Below are 21,642 nucleotides of genomic sequence, written 5' to 3'. Positions count from 1 at the left end.
CAAAAGAGTAACTAGGGAGAGAATAGGGCTCCTTTTAAGATCAACATGGTTGTCGATGTGTGGACCTGCAGGACGTGGTTGAGATACTAAAGAAATACTTTGCATCAGTGTTTACTGTCGAGAAGGACATGGAAGCGAGGGAACTTGCAGAAATAAATAGCGATGTTTTGAAAAGAGCTCATATTACTGAAGAGGCAGTGCTGGAGGCCTTAGAACGCAACAAGATAGATAATTCCACAGGACCTAATCAGGTGCTTCCCAGAATTTTGTGGGAAGTTAGTGAAGAGATTGCTAGGTCCCTGGCTGAGGTATTTGGATCATTGATCACCATGGGGGAGGTTCCGGGAGACTGAAAGTTAGTTAATGTTCTGCCATTAATTAAGGAAGGCTATAAGGAAAAGCCATAGAGCTATAGACCGGTGTGGCTTTGGTCAGTGGTGGGTAACTTGTTGGAGGGGATTCTCAGGGGCAGGATTTTACATGCATTTGGAAAGGCAAAGACTGATCAGAGATAATCAGCATGGCTTTAGATGTAATGGGCAATCATGTCTTAGTAACTTGACTGAGTTTTTTGAAGAAGTATCAAAGAAGATTGATGAAGACAGAGCAGAAGACATTGACTCTGTGGACTTGAGCAAAGCGTTCGATAAGGTTCCGTATGGTAGACGGTTGGTCAGGTGAGGTCACATGGGATCCACCGGGCGCTAGCCAATTGTATACAGAATTGGCTAGAAGCTAGGAGGAGGCCTGTGACATGTTGAGTACCACAAGGATCAGTACTGGGTCGAATTGTTCATGATTTATATAAATGATTTGGATGTGAATATAGGAGGTATTGTTAGTAAGTTTGTAAATGACACCAAAATTGGAGGTGTAGTGGACAGTGAAGAAGACTATCTCAGAGTACATCGGCACCTTGATCAGATGGGCCAATAGACTGTGAAGTGGCGAAGTTTAGATAATTGCGAGGTGTTGCGTTTTCATGTGGCAAACCAGGGCAGGACTTACATAGTTAATTGTAGGGCCTAGAGGAGTGTTGCCGAACAAAGTGACCTTGGGGTGCAGGTGCATAGTTGCTTGAAAGTGGAGTCACAGTTCGACAAAGTGGTAAAGAACGCATTTGGCACACTTGCCTTTGTTGGTCATTACACTAAGTATAGAAGTTGGGATGTCATGTTGTGGCTGGACAGTACATTGGCAAGGCCACTTTTGAAATACTGCATTCAGTTCTGGTCTCCCTGCTATAGGAAAGATGTTGCTAAGCTTGAAAGGGTTCAGAAAACATTTACAAGGATGTTGCCGGGTATGGACAGTTTGAGCTACAGGGAGAGGCTAAATAGGCTGGGTATTTTACCCTGGAACATCGGAGGCTGAGGGGTGACCTTATCAAGGTTTACAAAATCATGAGGGGCATGGATAGGGTGAATAGCCAAGGTCTTTATTCCAGGGTAGGGGAGACCAAAACTAGAGGGCAAAGATTTAAGGTGAGTGGAGAAAGATTTAAAAGGGACCTAAGGGGCAACCTTTTCACGCAGAGGATGGTGGGTGTATGAATCGAGCTGCCAGAGAAGATGATGGAGGTGGGTACAATTACAACATTGAAAAGGCATCTGGATGAGTATACAAATAGGAAGGGTTGAGAAGGATATGGGCCAAATGCTGGCAAATCGGACTAAGTCAGATTGGGATGTCTCATCAGCACGGACTGTTTCCTTGCCATATAACTGTATGACTCAATAAGTTATTGTTGCAAATGTTTATTTTTCTTATGTACTTACGTATATTTGAGCGGAAAACAATAGCACAGCATGACAGACACTTGAATTTCAAAATAAAGGCAGAAAATGCTGAAAGTATTCAGCAGATCAGGCAGTATCTGTGGAGAGAGAAAGAGCTTGCACTTCAGTTTGAGGAACTTGAGTCAGATTTACTAAATTACATTTAGCCATGGTGTGATCTAAACTCTTGATCTCTTGATTAGAGGTACAGTACAGTAATTAAAAAGCTCCAGTACCCTCAATTTCATTTTGTGAATGGCAGAATAATTTGCTTTGACTCACTAACAAGTCACAAGTGTAAATTGGTGTTGAAATTTACTTATGACTTCAATAAATCTGTACAGCATTGAAAACCATGGAGCATGAAAAATAGTTGTATCACTGGGAGAAGAAAGAGAATTTATTTTGGCATTCAGGCAAATGATCTGGAAAATACAACTGAAGAGGTCATTACATTGGAAATATATGTCAGTCAGTAGTGTTCTCACCTCCGTCAGAACGTTGTGGGTTCAAGGCCTGCTCCAGAAACCTGGGCACATAATTTTGATAACGTCCTAATCAAGTTGTCTAGTGATGCCATTATATGTCTCTGAGCAAGTGGGACTTGGACCCGGGCCTCCTGTCTCAGAGGTAGGAACACTACCACAACACCACAAGATACTTCCTGAGCGCACAATCGACGCTGGTTTACAGACGCAGAGGGAGTGCAACAGTGTCAGAGGTGCCATTTTTCAGGTGGATTGTGAAAAAGAGGCACTGTCTGCCCTCCCAGATAGATATGTAAGGCTCTGCAATCTTCATTCGCTGAAGAGTAGGGAAGTTTTCCCAGTGTGGTGTCTTAGCTAAGATTTATCTCTCAGCAACTGTAATGTATGTTTCACTAGTTTTGTCCATAATCTGTGTAATCGTCAGACAAGGTATCATGTCGTCTCTCAGATGACGCAATACTTGGAATGTGTTCATAGGCCCAGAATGTCATGTCAGTAAGAGGTCTCAAGCAACAAAGGAAATACAATATTAGTCAAAGTGGCAGATTATCTGTTTATTATTACATTGCTTTTGATGGGAGTTTGCTGTGCTCAGTAGAGTGCTGCTTTTCCTGTATTACAACAGCGAGTACTCTTCAGTACATCACATCAAAATGAATTGTTTGCTGTATGTCCATCGTTTCTCTTAAATGGAAGGATGATGACAAATACACTTCAGTCATACATTTTTAGCTGTGAAACAGTCCAGTATGTCCCAAAATCATCAAAGGTTGCTATTTAATGCAGATTGTTTATCAGGAGCATCTAGTTTAACCAATTTAAAGCTGACACATGGGCCGTACAATGGTCAACAGCCAACAGGTTTTTAAAGATGAAGGCTTTAACTTGGATATAGACTCAGGAATGCTTAATTGCAAACTCAAGTGGACATTAGTGGCATTATTAACGTAAGCCCAAGTTTGTCTCTGTAAAGACATGGTGTTTTACCTGTTCATTAATGTGGACAGCACTGGTGAACCAGTGTTTGTTGATCAGCATCCCCACTCCCGCACCCCCCCCCCCCCCCCCCCCCCCTTCTACTGAGATCATTTAAAGTCAAAACACGTTTTGTTTGCTTGCATCAATCCTTGATGTACCTTTTTCAGCAGTTTGAATCTATCTTTCCCTGTTAGACTATTTCAGTTTAATTTACAGTTATGTTCCAGTTGCATCCTTTTTCATGTTCATAACTGTCTTCCACACAGCACCATTCGGAAAATTACACCTCAGACTTTGACAATCAGAGATCAACCTTGTAGTTTGCCCTCATGCTGTTACCAATGTGAATGTCTCCCTTGTGTCTTCACAACCAAACTTGAAGCGGAATTCAAGATGCAATCCCATTATTATGCACCTGGGACAGTTTCTTCTCTCCCGCACTCTAGTACTTTGGTAACATCGTTCAATATGAGTGCAACTGAACATTGGGTGAGCACGCTGTATGCTAAATCCTACTCTACTACATTTGGGTGCTAACTCCTACAACACTCTGCATGGAAGAAATGTGTGGTTTATTTGCTGTTCCTTTGCACTAATCATTATGGAGTGGGGACTAGGGGAGACACCTTTAAGGCAAGGGATTTAAATTGCATAAAATCACCTCCTCAGTTTGCTTTTTGTTTGAAAGGTTCTGGAACGTTCACGCGATGTGGTTGATGACGTCAGTGTTTCATTGCGGCTCTGGGATACGTTTGGTGATCATCACAAGGACAGGCGCTTTGCCTATGGCAGGTACAGCAATGCAAAAGGTGAAGATATTATTCTTGAACTAGTTTGAGTGGGAAACTGCCTCTCCTCCGATTTCCAATTAAAGCATTTAGTCATGGAGGAAACAAGCATGAGAACTCTATGATCTTCAGAGTATTCTGCCTTCCATAAGCTACATTCCACCACAAATCAAAAGTGAAAATAAGACTTATTCACCTTTGTAAATACATGTCTCACAAGTTCTGTGGGGTTTGTTTTCCAGAGCAAACCATCATGAAATGAAACTTAGGATTCTGCACCAAACTGAAGTCCTTTGAGTAATTCAGTATTTCTTGAACAAATCTGACATGAGAGTGTTGTGAATCTGGGGAATCACAGCCCTCAGCCGATAAAGTATACTTTCCGAATGATGCAGTATCTCTGCTGCGTTAATCAGTTGCACTGTGAACCTTTAGCTCTACAGACATGCTGTGCATCATTCTGAAAACCTGGCCAATGAGGTCAACTCAGTTCAAACTTCAACTGGTGCCAATCAAGGAGCAGTTTCCTTTGCAACTATTTTATTCAATGTATTTTAATTCAAGTCTTTGTTGGTAAGTGCAGCCAACTTGCAATGATTTAATCTGCAAGCAATCAGTGTTCACCTCAGTAATAGACATTACGAGATATTGCAGCACTTATCTCCTACAGACTTCAACAAAGAACAGTTAGTCATTCAGCAAATTATGACTGCATTTAAGGGGAGGCTGGATAAATATACCACAGAGAGAAGGCCACAAGAAGAGAGTGATAGGCTGAGATTAAATAGCATAGGCCTACGTGAAACATAAAACACCAGCATCCACCAGACAGGCTGAATGGTCTGTTGTATATATGCAAGAGAATGCAGGCTCTGAGGTTTCTGATACATCCATTGAGTGCACAAGCATTATATCACTGTGCAGTCTCTAGTTCTTTTGGAATTGTAATGGGTGATTTTCTTCTCTCTTGCTCAGATCTGATGTGGTCGTGCTTTGTTTCTCCATTGCAAACCCCAACTCTTTGCATCACGTTAAGACCATGTGGTACCAGGAGATTAAACACTTCTGTCCACGTGCCCCTGTCATTTTGGTTGGCTGCCAGTTGGACTTGCGATACACTGACTTGGAAGCTGTTAATCGTGCACGGAGGCCTCTTGCAAGGTACAGTCCTCGCTGCCTATCTTCAAGTCAAGTGAGGAAATGCATTATGTGGTTCCAGTTTAGTGTCTGGTCTAATTACAACCAACTGTAAGAACCTTTCCCTCAAAGTTCAGTTGCGTTTGCTCGGTGAATTCATAAGCAGAAAGTCTTATTGAAATATGTGTCTGCAAACCTGGGTCACAACAGCTGCTCCGGTCAGCTGGGTGAAGTATGGGAAGGAAACCTTACCCAGGTTGGGTGGAGCCAGAATTAGGTCAGGTTTACTGTGTTGCAGCCCTTCATTCCTCCATGAGAATAGACTGGCTGAACTGGATATCCTGGATGCGGTACTGTCAGGTGATTCATCCCAGTGCAAAGCAACCTTATTGAGAGGAATTGAGGAGAAACCCATGAAGAGGAAATTAGAGAATACATCAAGGATGTGATTTGATGGCCTGACTCATTTACAATTGTTTGATTTCACAAATGAAAACAAAGAAAGATGAGACTTCCAGCACCTTTCAACATGTCTCCTCACCTTGTTGTGTGTCTCACCATTACCCTCCAACAAAGTAGCAATTGTGTATTGTTAACTCCCAAGTCAACTGATGTACTGTCGATGAACAGCCTTGTTCATTGAAAAGCCTTGGTTTAATGTATGTTTAGCAAGAGATTAAGAATTACACGGATGAATACTGATGGTGGTGAAGGAATATTTGCTACTGAATGTTTACAACTGCTGCCCAAGTTATTTGAAGGTTTTCTCAATGCTCTGCACCGTACAAAGCTTGTCGTTACTCATACAAAGCTGGCAATACATCGGTTATAGTTGGAGAATTGGTTTTCGGTCAGTGACATTTCAACTAGTTGTCATATGTGCCAGAAAATATTCAGTTTCATTGAAGGTATAAATTGAACATCTTTGGGATGAAGCATATGGGGATGAGGTAGCATATTCGTGATGGGAAATCGCTTAGACCACAGTCAGTTTGTACTGCCCAACGTTACCCTGTAGACTTTGTGATGATCAGCTTCAATCTTCTATTTGGACCATAGGACATAGGAACAGGACATTCAGCCCCTCGAGCCTGTACTACCATTCAATCAGATCATTGCTGATCTGTGGCCTAATCCATGTACCTCCCTTTGGCCCATATCCCTTCACACTGTTGCTCAACAAAAATGTATCTGGCTCACGTTTAAAATGAACAACTGATCCAACATCCACTGCCATTTGTAGAAGAGAGTTCCAAACTTGTACCACCCTTTCTGTGTAAAAGTGTTTCCTAAAATCCCTCCTAAATGATCTGGTGTTAATTTTCAGACTGTGTCCCCTAGTTGTCGAATCCCCAACTAGTGAATGTAGTTTAGTTTTATCTCCCCTGTCCTTTCCTGTCAATATCTTGAAGACTTTGATCAGATCACACCTTAACCCTCTAAATTCTGGAGAAAACAGGAAACTAGATGGATTTATTTTTCTTTATAATCTCCCTGAAATGGAAGACCTTTCCAGCTGATTGTGTTGGTTTTGGTGTCAATGAAGAACTGGCTGAGCAAATTGGAATGACTGGTGGCTCTGAGACTGGATATGGTATTTTCTAATTTCTGGAACTACAGAACTGCATAGTTCACATTTGCTCAAATGCTTAATGACTGCAGCTGTGTTCGGCCTTGTATCTTTAAACATTCTACTTCGTTCCTTTCAAAGTACCTCTGAGATGTTTCAATTATCAGATCTCAGGTGCATTCTGTTAGTGCTGCAGATCTATCCCACTCTGTCAAAGTATCATGAACTACAATGCAGATTGACTGATGAACTTGCATGGTTACAATATTGATATGTACTTTCTAAAATGTGATGTGTTCTTCCTGTTTAGAAAATCTAGATTAAAGTCATAGTGCAGTAGCAAACATCAAACATCATGATTTGATGCTTCCAATAAGTTTTAAAATTTGTGTCTTTACAAGCAGTGAGAAAAAGTGAGAAGACCTAAGTAGTAGTTTTGAGTTAATCTTACTAAGCTTACATTGTGGTTTTATGCATTCACAGGCCAATACGACACAATGAGATTTTACCTCCAGAAAAGGGTCGTGAGGTAGCCAAAGAATTGGGAATCCCCTATTATGAAACCAGCGTGGTGGCCCAATTTGGCATTAAGGATGTCTTCGATAATGCCATCAGAGCCGCCTTAATTTCCAGGCGGCATCTCCAGTTCTGGAAGTCACATCTGAGGAATGTTCAAAAGCCTTTACTCCAGGCTCCATTCCTACCTCCAAAGCCACCTCCCCCCCTCATCACTGTCCCAGATCCCCCCAAAACCAATGAAGAGCATCCCGCTCACCTGTTGGCCAATCCTCTTTGTGCAGACGTCATCCTGGTGCTTCAGGACAAGGTTAAAATCTACGCTCACAAGATTTATTTGTCTACCTCCTCCTCTAAATTTTATGACTTGTTTCTAATGGACCTCAGTGAAGAACCAGAGTCTGGTAGTGAAAGAGCAATGAGCCACAATGACAGGCAGGGCAGGGAATACTTAATGAGAGCTGCCAGTTTTGATGTCAGTGAAAGCACAGATGAAGTTCCAACCACCCAACCATTATCCAATCTTCGAGCCTCTACCAGCGATGGTATCTTGAAACTCAATGCCTATGATCAGAGTGCAAGAGCAAAATCATGGTTCAAAAGAAGAAAGATTTTGTCATCATGGAGCAGAGCTTTCATCAGCATCCAGGAAGAGATGGCAGAAGATCCCATCACGTTGAACAGTCGGCTAATGACTGTTGTCAGAATGGACTACTCTGTTCATCCTGATGCATTCAGCGCCGTCATGCATTACTTGTACACTGGCCAGCTGGATGAGAATGAGAAGGAGCTGATGCAGATAGCCCACATTGCAGAGCTGCTGGAGGTTTTCGACTTGCGTATGATGGTCGCCAATATTTTAAACAATGAGGCCTTCATGAACCAAGAGATTACCAAAGCGTTCCATGTGAGGCGGGCCAACCGTGTCAAAGAATGCCTTGCCAAAGGGACCTTCTCAGGTAAACATGTTTGGTGTGCTTTCTATGTGTGCTTCAAAAACAGCAAAAAAATTGTAATTCTGAAAATATAACTCCAGTCTGCCCAGACCATTCATTTCCCAGTTTCACTGGTTTTGTGTTGTTTCTTTCCCCCTGGTTCCTCAGCGTTTAGCCAGGAGATATATTTGAAATGGCAATTTAGTCAGAGGTCCTGTGGCAGTACATAGATGAACATCGATCAGGAATATGGATTTATTATCATAATCCTAACTTCAGTTCCATCTCTTGGCAAAATAACACTCTGCTTTCTTTTATACCTTTGGGATAAACATTGAGGCTGTCAAGTCCTCTGCCTACAGACTCTCTGAAGCAAAGGCTTGAGAGTTGTTTGACAGCAGAAACATGCTTGCCATGTTTCTATGGCACGGTGGCTCAGTGTTTAGCACTGCTGCCTTACAGCACCAGGGACCCAGGTTCAGTTCTAGCCTTGGGTGACTGTCTGTGTGGAGTTTGCACATTCTCCCTGTGTCTGCATGGGTTTCCTCCGGGTGTTCTGGTTTCCTCCCACAGTCCATAGGTATGCAGGTTACTGGACTGCCCATGCGAAATAGCCCATAGTGTCCAGGGATGAGCAAGCCAGATGGATTAGTCATGGGAAATGTAGGGTTAGGGTCGGGAGGTGTATCTGGGGGGGGGATGCTCTTCAGAGGATCTGTGTGGTCTCAGTGGGCTGAATGGCTTGCTTCCTCACTGCAGTGATTAGATGATTGAGGCCTGACACATGTTAACACCATTGAGAGTGCTGAAGATACGTATTTCCCCAGTGTTCTATTTTGATTGTGTTTTTATGGAATGAGGGCAGTTTAATGGGGAGATGTTTTCCTGTAAGGAGATATGTGTATTTGGCCAATGCCACATTGAATCTGAGAATACTGATCTATTGAACCTGGGATGCTCACTTTGGACAATGGTGGCTCAGGACTTTATTGTGGGAGTCGTCAATCAAACCAATCCGATAGTGGGGTCCTGGAAGAGGCCCAAAAAGGCCTGGTTCCATTGCTTGCAGATGGAGATGTCAGCATTGTGCTTCACACTGCACACCGATTTCTTTGTAGCCTGTAACATTTCAATGTTCATAATGAGCTCATCATGATGAACTGCTGCTGCCCAACATATTGGTGATGGAACAGGCAATTTTTCTGCCACTAAAGCAGGATGTCTCGGCCACTCTGTCCATGAAAAATTGCTTCTTCCCAATACTATGAGCTGAGCTCAGAACCACACACATGTAACAGAACTACACAGATTCAAAGCCCAGAGTACATCATAATGTTGAATACACTGACTGAGCTAAGACTGATGACAGTTCAATTTGATTAGTATAAATCTGACAGCTATATCTTAACAGGATTTTTTTTTTGAGGAAGGCTGTTCACCTGCTTCAATTGTCACCATGCAGAACACCAACCTCGCCATCTCCTTATTGCACTGTAAGGTAGGGTTAGGGTCAAGAAAATTAATGCAGAGCTCTAATGACAATCTTGTGTCTTCCTTTCAACTTGTTGATGCTCAGCCACTGTGCCTATGGTGTGCTAAAATTGCCCTTCACAATCTTGACCCTGATCCCTTTAATCATCTTTGTGAGAAGCTGACAAAATTATCCTGACTTCAGTTACTATATTCCATCAAGTATTCTCACCCTCAGTCAGGTCCCTGTGTCTCTTTCTGAGGCAGTCGGTGAACTTGCCAATGCCTTTCTTCCTATCAGCCTTGCATCAACGTAAAGAAATCTTTATTCCTAACTGCCACTGGTTTGGAACATTCTTCCCAGTATGAGTAGTCAGAGTGGATGTTGGATATCACTGCAACTCAAACCTTCAAATGAAATTGTGCTTAGTTATTGGAGCCCAAGAATAGATGTGTTGCTGACAGGAATGAACTTTGACAGTTGACGCCTTGTGCAATATGTTTACAACATGTTTGTAGGGACAGGCAGTGCTGGATTAATGTCTATTCCTGCTTGCAAAATGAGAATGAGGCACGCAAATCAGGATACAGATCAGTGATATAATTCAATTGCACATAGCCTCAAGGAGCTGAAATGCCTTCTTGCACACCTCAAGGCCAATCACAGCTTTGTCATTTCATCTTTGCACTTTAAGTATGGATCCAATCCAGACTGGTGAGCCAATTTTACTGAAAGGAGATAACAAGGCGTAGAGCTGGATGAACACAGCAGGCCAAGCAGCATCAGAGGAGCAGGAAGGCTGACATTTCGGGCCTAGACCTTTCTTTACTGAAAGGATATTTGGCACAGACATAAAATTAAAAATACTAGCCCAGGAATTGCTTTCATTGAGTTTTGCATAAAGGATCATTTTGGACGATTCAGATCCATCTGAATGCCAAGTAACACAGTAACTTGGACAATAACTGGAAGAGAATTCTGGAATCTAATTGAGAACTCAGCAGAAACATCTTAACCCAGAGAGTGGGGAGAACACGGAGGGGTTGAGGAACGAACAGGAGGCTAGATAATCACGATGGAGAAATGAATGGAAGGATATGTTGACAGTGAGTTGAAAAGGAATGACAGGAGGTTCATGTGGATAAAAAAACAGTTGAGTTGTATTCTGTACAAAACATTAGATGGGTGTAAAAACCGAAAGAACTGCGGATGCTGTAAATCAGGATCAAAAACAGAAGTTGCTGGAAAAGCCCAGCAGGTCTGGCAGCATCTGTGAAAAAAAACATCAGAGTTAACGTTTCAGTCCAGTTACCCTTCCTCACCCTTCCTCAGAACTGTTCTGAGAAAGGGTCACTGGACCCTAAACGTTAACTCTGATTTTTTTTCTTCACAGATGCTGCCAGACCTGCTGAGCTTTTCCAGCAACTTCTGCATTAAATGGGTGTGTTGGGTGTTCCAGAATTTCAGCATTGAGGTGTCCAAAAAGTTTTACTTTCCACCACTTGGATCCTTCAAGTTGACAAACACCAGTAGTCATTATCATTCTGCCCCACCAAAAATTCACCTGTCATTCTTAGCAAAGAAAGTGGCCTCAAAGTGCCATGACCACAAAAAGAAGAGGTAGCTGGAAAACATTTGATTGAATTAACATGATAGGAGCTGAAATATTCAGTGGCTTTTTGGAGAGGAACATTTGTTTCACTTGAATGGCTGAGAATTAACCAGGATGTACAGACGACCTGTTGAGATTGCCTGATGCCACATTTGTGTAGGTAGCAGATGGTGGCTGTGGAGGGAACATAATTAAAACCACAATGGTTTCTTTGCATATATTCCTTGGGTTGGGAAACAGTCCGCTCGATCAACAGAGAAGATCACAGTTACCAGGTTTAGGAAGTTGTATATTTCAGTCCAACACTTTCTCAACGATGCATGTAAAGTTGCTCATAATTTTCAGGTATGAGTCCTCACTTATCAGCCTAATGAAATGTTCGGATGCTCAATCCAAGGTCTGTTCCTTTTCTCCATTTTCTCTCCCTGGAAAATTGACTGTACTTTGAAGCTGTGCTGAAGGTATTTCTAGGAAATATATTTGCAATCCTCTGACAATTTAAATTTGTGCACATGAAAGAGATTTGTCACAGAGCTGGCTGCGTTCCTTGGTCTGAGATGAAAGGATTATGTGCAGACAAAATGAAAAAAGCCACCAACACGTTACTTCCACTGCAATAACTTACAAAGTTCACTCTGAGTTCTGAGATTCTATCCAGTGGCAGAGTTAGGTAAAAAGGTTCCCAAATTTTTCCTTTAAAATAGTTCAGAAATAAAACTTCTGGTTAGTATTGACTGACAGCTCATTGGGTGCAATCTCTATGTCTTTTATCTAGTTCAATATTCAGCTATCAGTCAGTTTTGAAACTTGTGTGCCTTGACTGACCTTGAATCTATGAGCAGAGATTCAAAACTTTTGGGTTTCTTTAACGAGAAGTGACACTTAGCCATGGAATGGGTAAAAGAGATGTTCTCTCGTCAATCTTAGTACTTCCATCCACATCCAGCATTTTCATCAGATGTGCCGATCCCTTATCAAGCATTATATTCTCGCTAAAACAAATAATTTATAGCAGTGTTATAAGGAATGTCATTTTTTTTCACAGGACAATTGAGATGTTACGATCCAGGGGGGCGTACAGTGAGGATATTAACAGTGTCTTACCAGACATCAGTTAGTCAGTCAGGCTTGAGAAGACAAGATTTTTCTCTTTGGAGTGAGGAAATTGATTGACTGAATCTTAGGTTATTTTTGGCTAAGTCTAAGTTGTCTTGAATTTCTTGCAAGGATTCTGCCACAAGGCGCAGGCAGGTAAATTCTTATTGATCAAATTAGGCAAATTACATTGTCCCTTTTTTTTAATCAAAAAGAGATTATGGAGACAGCCAGTTGCTTTGGCCTCACAATGACAACAGCTTAACCAATCAAACTCTGCCAGCCAACACTGAGCATTAAGATCGACAGTTTACTGTTCTTCCTGAATCTCATTGCCCGAACTACTCAGCATCCTCTTCTCAGAAATTGGTGTCCCTTTTTTCAAGTCTGTTCCTTGTGTCCTAGTTCTGATGAGTGCAATATGAAAACCTTTGATTTCTTGATTCCTTGTGGCAATGTTTAAGTTCTGTACTCACAAGCAATTTCTTTAAGCACCTGACCTTTGCCAAGACATTTCTGCTGAACCAGCTACAGAAAACTGTGAAAGCAGATTTGCAATATGTTTGTACTTTGCCCTATTTCTCCGGAGCCTTCTCTAAGTTTTATGTTTAAATTAACAGGAGTACAAGCCAAAGCGTATCATGTTCTGGCCCGGAGCTATCAGATATTAATTGATTATTTTATTGCCTTGGTCCTGACCATTTCCTCTAGTTTTGATGCCAGCAAGTGCAGACAAGGGCACATCAACTTAAAATGAGAGCAGGCCAGGCCTGGTGATATCACGCTTCATCAAAGTCTGAAACTTCTCATCTCACAAAAAGCTGTTGGGGCTGGGAATGGATTGTGAATTTCAAAACCCATTCATAAATTGTTTGCTAAAGAAAGGTATTGAGGGATATAGAACCAAGGCAGGTCTATAGAGATACATACAAATGAATGAATAAAACAAAAAGTGGTTCTTATTCAGAGAACTAACAAGACATGATTGGCCAAATGCTCTCCTTCTGTGCTGTAACAATTCTGTGATTCTGACAGATCGAGAGTAAATAAACTAAATATATCCTGATGTTCCGAAACTGTGAATATCTGAATTCTGCAGTTGAAACTACCTGCATAAAAAATGCTGTCTCTGTTCTTGATTGCATTGATTGGAACAGATGCTTGAGGAGACAGTTTGAGAGATGGGTGTCGCTTTGGGGATCAAAAATATCACTTTAAAGGATGTCAGTGGATGAAAAACTGACTCAAGGGGGGCAGTGTGGCAGTTCTTACATGGGTTTGGGAGTAATGTAAAGAAAGAGTCCCTCATGATTTGGAAAGGGCAGTGTATTTATTGCCCTCTTGCAGAACATAGAAAAGCTCAATCTGGAAGATTCAACCAGAGCACTGCCAAGGAAATGTGCAGCAAAGAACAGAAACACAAGCCATGCAATGATCATGACATTGTGTTGGCTTGCGTTGAAAAAATGAAAGGGTTGGGAGGTGAAGTTGCTCTGGATTACGGATCTGGGAGTGTGTGTTCAAATCTGACCGTGGTGATACTTGAATCCAATTGAATCTGGAATTAAAAGCTGGTCTAATGGCAACTATGTATCAATTGTTGTTTTAAAATGGGGTCATAAACAATGTTCAGCATTCTATTGGTGAGCTTCTTGCAGAGATGGAAAAAGTTCATTTTTGATTGGACATTGAGCACCAAGCTTAATTGTATATCTTCCATTCAGAAACATTTTATCCAGTAATCCCTTTGTTGGACAGCAGCCGATTACTTTCATGATCTCTGATAGTCCTTGCTTTAGTTGGATCACTTGTCATGTTAAAGAATTCTGATGGCTTGGCTAACATATCCCACTATGGTAAATTTCTCACCAGTCATGCTCTGCATCATTCTGGAAGTTGGTGTCTAATTGCCCGAGGAATTAGGATATTGATCAATGTTTGAGCACTTGTGTAGCTAACTCTGGTCAGAATGATTATCTCCCTGGCAACAGCTTAAAGAGGAAAGATATGAAGACACAGGGGAGAGTAAAAGATTTACGACGTTGATTCTAGGGATGAGGAATTCAGTTACGAGGAGAGATGGAAGAAATTTGGACTGCTTTCCTTGGAGAAGGTTGAGAGGAGGTTAGGTAGAGATATTTCAAATCATGAAGCCTCAAATGTTAGATTTAAATCTGTCCAGCTGATGAATGAGGTGCTTTATGTTCTCCGAATGTGTTACAATTTGTGAAACTTTCAGAGGCACCAACCATATTGAAATGAGTCTCTCCACTGTTCTTGTTTGCTGGCAGATGTGGTTTTTAAGCTAGATGATGGGACGATCTGTGCACATAAGCCCTTGCTGATTTCCAGCTGCGACTGGATGGCTGCAATGTTCGGAGGTCCGTTTATGGAAAGTTCGACTAAGGAGGTAAGGAAACAACTGATGCTGGAGGTTTATATAAGTTGCAGATTTGGGAGTTGCATCAACATGAAAGGGGGTGATCCTGAAGCAAGATGTTTGCTCCTTACAGGCACTCAAACCAAAGGTGATCAAACACCCTGTCAAAGACATTTGAACTGCAGCTGGCACTGAAAAACACTCAGACCCTGAATGCAGTAACTTACAGGAAAAATCAGCATCAGGTGACATGGTGAATCAATCATTGTCGAAAGCAAATGTCATGGAAAATGTAACCGCCAGTACTGCATTACGTTCTGCAGTGCAGCTGCAGTGTCAGGTCAGTAAAGCTGGCTGTATGAAATGCCGAGGTTGCATTCAAATTGCAGTGCTCAGAGTTGGCCATCCGTAATTGGTAGAAATGACATTTGGCCACAATTTTGTGTTCATGTTAAAGGGACATGCCTTGTATCCAGCACAGGGTCTCCAAGAAAGTATTTTTTTCATTGAGAAACCTAAACTACAAAAGAGAAGTCTGAATTTATTACACCATTGCCAACAGTGATGAAATATCGTTTTTAATGTTGTGGTTCAGCGATTCTTGTCTGAGGTCATAAACAATTGTTTGACACTGGAAAATAATTGATTCACCAATTCTGTTACCTTGTGGTTCAGAATCATTTCCCTCAAGTAACACTGGAAGAAGCCCATCCATCTGCAGAGGAAGACACCACTGATTTCACTTACCCTACCCTTACTTTGGGTTTCCACATGCCACCTCCAATCCTCAGTCTTATCTTAGTCACTGCTCTTCCAGTCGAGACTTCCTAGTCCTCAGGAAAGGACTCACCTTTGTCACCCTCCACCCACACATCAACAAATACCGCTCACGCTTGGACGTTGAACAGTTTTTCCGCCACCTCCGCGCTTACTTCTTTAACCGTGAGCCTAACCCTCCGTCTACTGACCCCTTCTCCCGCCTCCAACATACCCCCTCCTCCTGGACACCACCCCAAGGCCTCCTACCCTCCCTAGACCTCTTCATCTCCAACTGCCGTCGAGACATCAATCGCCTCAATCTCTCCCCCACAGAACGTGCAGCCCTCCGCTCCAATCCCAAACCCTCACCATAAAACCCGCGGACAAGGGAGGCGCAGTTGTAGTATGGTGCACTGACCTCTACATCGCTGAGGCCAGACGCCAACTCTCTGACACCTCCTCCTACTGTCCTCTTGATCATGATCCCACCCCCGACCACCAAACCATCATCTCCCAAACCATCCACAACTTCATCACCTCAGGTGACCTCCCACCCACAGCCTCTAACCTCATTGTTCCCCAACCCCGCACCGCCCGCTTCTATCTCCTTTCCAAAATCCACAAACCTGACTGACCCATTGTCTCCACCTGCTCCTGCCCCACCGAACTTATCTCCACCTATCTCGACTCCATTTTCTCCCCCTTGGTCCAGGAACTCCCTACCTACATCCGTGACACCACTCATGCCCTCCACCTCCTCCAAAACTTCCAATTCCCCGGTCCCCAACACCTCATCTTTACAATGGACGTCCAGTCCCTGTACACCTGCATTCCCCATACAGATGGCCTAAAGGCCCTCCACTTCTTCCTGTCCCGCAGGCCCGACCAGTCCCCCTCCACTGACACCCTCATCCGCTTAGCCGAACTCGTCCTCACCCTCAACAACTTCTCTTTCAATTCCTCCCACTTCCTACAGGCAAAGGGGGTGGCCATGGGTACCCGCATGGGCCCAAGCTATGCCTGCCTCTTTGTAGGTTACGTGGAACAATCCCTCTTCTGTAGCTACATTGGCCCTAAACCCCACCTCTTCCTCCGTTACATTGATGACTGTATCGGCGCCGCCACGTGCTCCCACGAGGAGCTCAAATAGTTCATCCACTTCACCAACACCTTCCACCCCAACCTTAAGTTCACCTGGACCATCTCTGATACCTCTCTCTCCTTCCTGGACCTCTCTATTTCCATCTCTGGCAACCACCTGGAAACAGATATCCATTTCAAGCCCACCGACTCCCACAGCTACCTAGAATACACCTCCTCCCACCCAACTTCCTGCAAAAATGCCATCCCCTATTCCCAATTCCTTTGCCTCCGCCGCATCTGCTCCCAGGATGAGGCATTCCACTCCCGTACATCTCAGATGTCCTCGTTTTTCAAGGACCGCAACTTCCCCCCTCACTGGTCAAGAATGCCCTCAACCGTGTCTCCCACATTTCCCGCAACTCATCCCTCACACCCCCTCCCTGCAATAACAACCAAAACAGAATCCCCCTCGTCCTCACGTACCACCCCACCAACCTCCGGATCCAACGCATCATCCTCCGACATTTCCGCCATCTGCAATCCAACCCCACCACCAAAGACATTTTTCTCTCCCCACCCTTATCTGCTTTCCGGAGGGACCACTCTCTCCGGGACTCCCTTGTCCGCTCCACACTCCCCTCCAGCCCCACCACACCCGGCATTTTCCCTGCAACCGCAGGAAGTGCTACACCTGCCTCTACACCTCCCCCCACACCCCCATCCCAGGCCCCAAGAAGACTTTCCACATCAAGCAGATGTTCACCTGCACATCTGCTAATGTGGTATACTGTATCCGCTGTTCCCATTGTGGCCTCCTCTACATCAGGGAAACCAAGTGGAGGCTTGGGGACCGCTTTGCAGAACACCTACGCTCAGTTCGCACTAAACAACTGCACCTCCCAGTCGCAAACCATTTCAACTCCCCCTCCCATTCCTCAGATGACATGTCCATCCTGGGCCTCCTGCAGTGCCACAACGATGCCACCCGAAGGTTGCAGGAACAGCACCTCATATTCCACTTGGGAACCCTGCAGCCCAATGGTATCAATGTGGACTTCACAATCAAAATCTCCCCTCCCCCTACCGCATCCCAAAACCAGCCCAGCTTGTCCCTGCCTCCCTAACCTGTCCTTCCTCCCACCTATCCCCTCCTCCCACCTCAAGCCCCACCCCCATCTCCTACCTACTAACCTCATCCTGCCCCCTTGACCTGTCCGTCCTCCCTGGACTGACCTATCTCCTCCCTAACTCCCCACCTACACTCACCTTTACTGGCTCCATCCCCGCCTCTTTGACCTGTTTGTCTCTTCTCCACCTATCTTCTCCTCTATCCATCTTCTATCCGCCACCCCATCTCTCCCTATTTATTTCAGAATCCCCTTCCCCTCCCCCATTTCTGAAGAAGGTTCTCGGCCCGAAACGTCAGCCTTCCTGCTCCTCTGATGCTGCTTGGCCCGCTGTGTTCATCCAGCTCTACACCTTGTTATCTCAGATTCTCCAGCATCTGCAGTTCCTACTATCTCTGAGACTTCCTATCTTGTTTTTATCCCATTCTGTAAACCAGCCAAAACACATGCTCTCCCTCTACCTTCCAGGCATTCCCTTCACCTCACAAATTGTACCTGAGTCTTTAAACCAAAGCTTGCTGCCTGAGTTATCCTCAACTTCTTTCAACCTCAGTGTTGTCCTGTGCTTTGTCCTTTCCACCACATTTCTTCAGTGAGGACAACTCAAACCTTTCTAATCAGATTAGCAACATTTGTTGTGTAAATGTGTGGAGGAGGAAACTCAACAAATATTCCCATCCTCAATGATGGAAGAGCCCAGCACATCAGTGCAAAAGATAAGGCAGAAGCTTTCACAGCTATCTTCATCCAGAAGTGCCGTATGGATGATCCATCTCAGCCTCCACCAGTGGTCCCCAGCATTACAGATACCAATCTTCAGCTAATTCATGTCTCTCCACGTGATATCAAGAAACGGTTGGAGATACTCGACACTGCAAAGGCCACGGGCCCTGACAACATTCTGACATGACTACAAAAGATTTCTGTCCAGAACTTGCCGCTGTCCTAGCCAAGCTGTTCGAGTACAGTTAAAACACTGGTATCTACTCGGCAATGTGGAAACCTGCCCAAGTATGTCCTGTACATAAAAAGCAGGACAAACCCAACTGAGCCAATTACCGCCCCATCAGTCTACAGTTGATCATCAGTAAAGTGATGGAAGAGGTCATCAACAGTGACATCAAGCAGCACCTGCTCAGCAATAACCTGCACGGTGACGCCCAGTTTGGGTTCCGCCAGGACCACTCAGCTCCGGACCTCATTACAACCTTGGTTCAAAGATGGACAAAAGAGCTGAATTCCAGAGGTGAGGTGAGAGTGACAGCCCTTGGCATCAAGGCTACATTTGACCAAGTGTGGCATCAAGGAGCCCTAGCTAAACTGGAATCAATGGGGATTGAGGACAAACTCTCTGATGATTGAAGGCATACCTGACACATAGGAAGATGGTCGTAGTGGTCGGAGGTCAGTCATTTCAGCTCCAGAACATCTCTGCAGGGGTTCCTCAGGGTAGTGTCCTCAGCCCAACCATCATCAGCTGCCTCATCAATAATTTTTCCTCATAAGGTCAGAAGTGAGGATGTTCGCTGATGATTGCACAACGTTCAGTATCATTCGCAACTCCTCAGATACTGAAGCAGTCCATGTTCAAATGCAACAAGATCTGAACAATATCCAGGCTTGGAGCTGAGAAGTGGCAAGTAACATGCGCACCACACAAATGTCAGACTGACCGTCACGAATAAGAGACAATCTAACCACTGCCTCTTGACATTCAATGGTGTTACCATCATTGAATCCCCCACTATCAACATCATTGACCAGAAACTCACCTGGACTCACCACATAAACACAGTGGCTACAACAGCAGGTCAGAAATTAGGAGTACTTTGGCAAGTAACACATCTCCTGACTCGTCAATGCCTGTCCACCATCTCCAAGGCATAAGTCAGGAGTGTGATGGAATACTCCTCACTTGCCTGGATGAGTGTAGCCTCAACAACACTCAAGAAGCCTGTGGCGCGCATCCAGGACATAGCAGCCCGCTTGATTTGCACGGCATCCACAAGCATCCACTCCCTCCACCACTGATGCTCAGTGTGTACTATCTACAAGGTGTACTGCAGAAATTCACCAAAGATCCTCAGACAGCACCTTCCAAACCCACAACTATTTCCATCTAGAAGGACAAGGGCAGCAGTTACATGGGAACACCACCACCTCAGGTTCCCCTCCAAGCCAATCACCATCCTGGTTTGGAAAAAATTCACCGTTCCTTCATTGCTGCTGGGTCAAAATTCTTGAATTCTCTCCCTATTGGCATTGTGGGTCAACAATTCAAGAAGGCAGCTCACCACCACCACCTTTCGGGCAACTCGAGTAGGGCAATAAATGCTGGCCAGCCAGTGATGTCTGTACCCACAATTTATTCATAATTATTTTGAAAAAAATGAGGAGCAGGAGGAGGCCATTCAGCCTGTCTAGCCTGCTTCACCATTCAATAAAATCATGGCTGCACTGCTTGTGGTCTCAACTCCAGATTCCTGCTGAATCCCAAGAACCATTGACGCCCTTGTAATTTTTCACAAGGGCTTGTATTTGAGTCCATTGGCATGAATACAGTACATTGACAGCACACCGCATTGGTGCTGTGTGTAAATTGACGTCCAAACACAATCCAAGGAAAAATACTTAAGTATAAAGTTTACAACGTAAAGATAGTTCACCTCATTGCTCCATTTCATGATGCTGAAAAATAAGACAAGCCTCATCAGGAAGTTGAACTGCTCTGACTCCAGGTGTTGTAGTTGAATGACCTCAGTACAATCATGAGGAATAGGAGAATGGAGGAAACCAGTAATATGGCCATTCTAAATTACCAACAATGTCCCTGTCTTCAAATAGCCTCAAAACCCTGGATGGAGATGACCTGTTCTGAAAGATGTTTCCACATCAGACTGCTATGAAAACACACTTGAGTGCCTGACTGAGTAGATCATCTACCAAAGAACGAGAAGGCCCCAGCTTCAAGTCCCTTTCCAGGACTTGTTAGCTGTGGAAGAACCCAGCTACAGGCACAGACAAGACACTGTATATTGGTACAGGTCCCCTGCCTGGAAAAATAGTTAGTTTTAATGACGGGAAAGGCAGTTGCCAGATCAAAAACAAGCAGTGGATGTGAAGGTGTGTAAACCACCATTGTCAAGTAAGAAAAATGTCAAAACAGGCTGAAAGGACAGTTCATATATGTCTATATCTGAATATCCATTTCTATGTTTATCTACACCACTATCTTGAGATAAGTGGAATATTGCAAATAAGAGTTCTAAGTGTAAATGTGTCAAGAACAGTACCACTTCCCAATATGACAAATTTCAAGATTAATGGATCAGGACTTGTATCTGTCAGGATGTCTCAGATTGTTTTGCAGCCAATGAAGCACCTTTGAACTGTTGTAATATTGGAAGGTGCAGAGAGGTGTAAAACCAAGAAGATAAACAAAGAGGAAGATTAAAGAGACTGGTAGTCAACATAAACGGGAATTTCAAAGGTTTATATAGGCACATGAAAAGGAAAAAGGTGTGAAAATGATGGGTCGGGCCTATTAGGGACTTAAAAGCAGATTTATATCTGGTGACAAGGACAAAGCTAAAGTACTAAATGAATACTTTACATCTGTCCTCACCGGGAAAGAGGATGCTACTGAGGCCATAGTGAAAGGACAGGTAATTCAGTCAGGAGAAGTATTCAAAATTGAAAATGAGAGGGTATTGGATCAGCTGTCTGTACCTCACATTGAAAAGGCTCCGGGGCAGATAAGAGATATCAAGGTGTAGAGCTGGATGAACACAGCAGGCCAAGCAGCATCAGAGGTGCAAGAAGGCTGACGTTTCGGGCCTAGACCCTTCATCAGAAAGGTTCTAGGTTCTGATTTCTGAAGAAGGGTCTAGGCCCAAAACATCAGCTTTCCTGCTCCTCTGATGCT

The 21,642-nt window shown here is 43.8% G+C and overlaps 1 protein-coding gene across 1 annotated transcript in view; it reads left to right on the top strand.

The window, feature by feature from the left end:
* The window catches only part of LOC109910405 (rho-related BTB domain-containing protein 2), a 95,277-nt gene that overhangs the window by 19,644 nt on the left and 53,991 nt on the right, over positions 1-21,642 (top strand). Inside the window, exons 3-6 of the mRNA XM_048618588.1 lie at positions 3,933-4,036; positions 5,008-5,193; positions 7,223-8,214; positions 14,660-14,778. Of these exons, the coding sequence (XP_048474545.1) occupies positions 3,933-4,036; positions 5,008-5,193; positions 7,223-8,214; positions 14,660-14,778 (1,401 nt within the window). The remainder of the gene's footprint in view (positions 1-3,932; positions 4,037-5,007; positions 5,194-7,222; positions 8,215-14,659; positions 14,779-21,642) is intronic.

This window comes from Rhincodon typus, chromosome 40 (assembly GCF_021869965.1).
Source record: "Rhincodon typus isolate 14 chromosome 40, sRhiTyp1.1, whole genome shotgun sequence".
Classification (NCBI taxonomy): domain Eukaryota; kingdom Metazoa; phylum Chordata; class Chondrichthyes; order Orectolobiformes; family Rhincodontidae; genus Rhincodon; species Rhincodon typus.
This window is presented reverse-complemented; position numbering and strand designations above follow the sequence as displayed.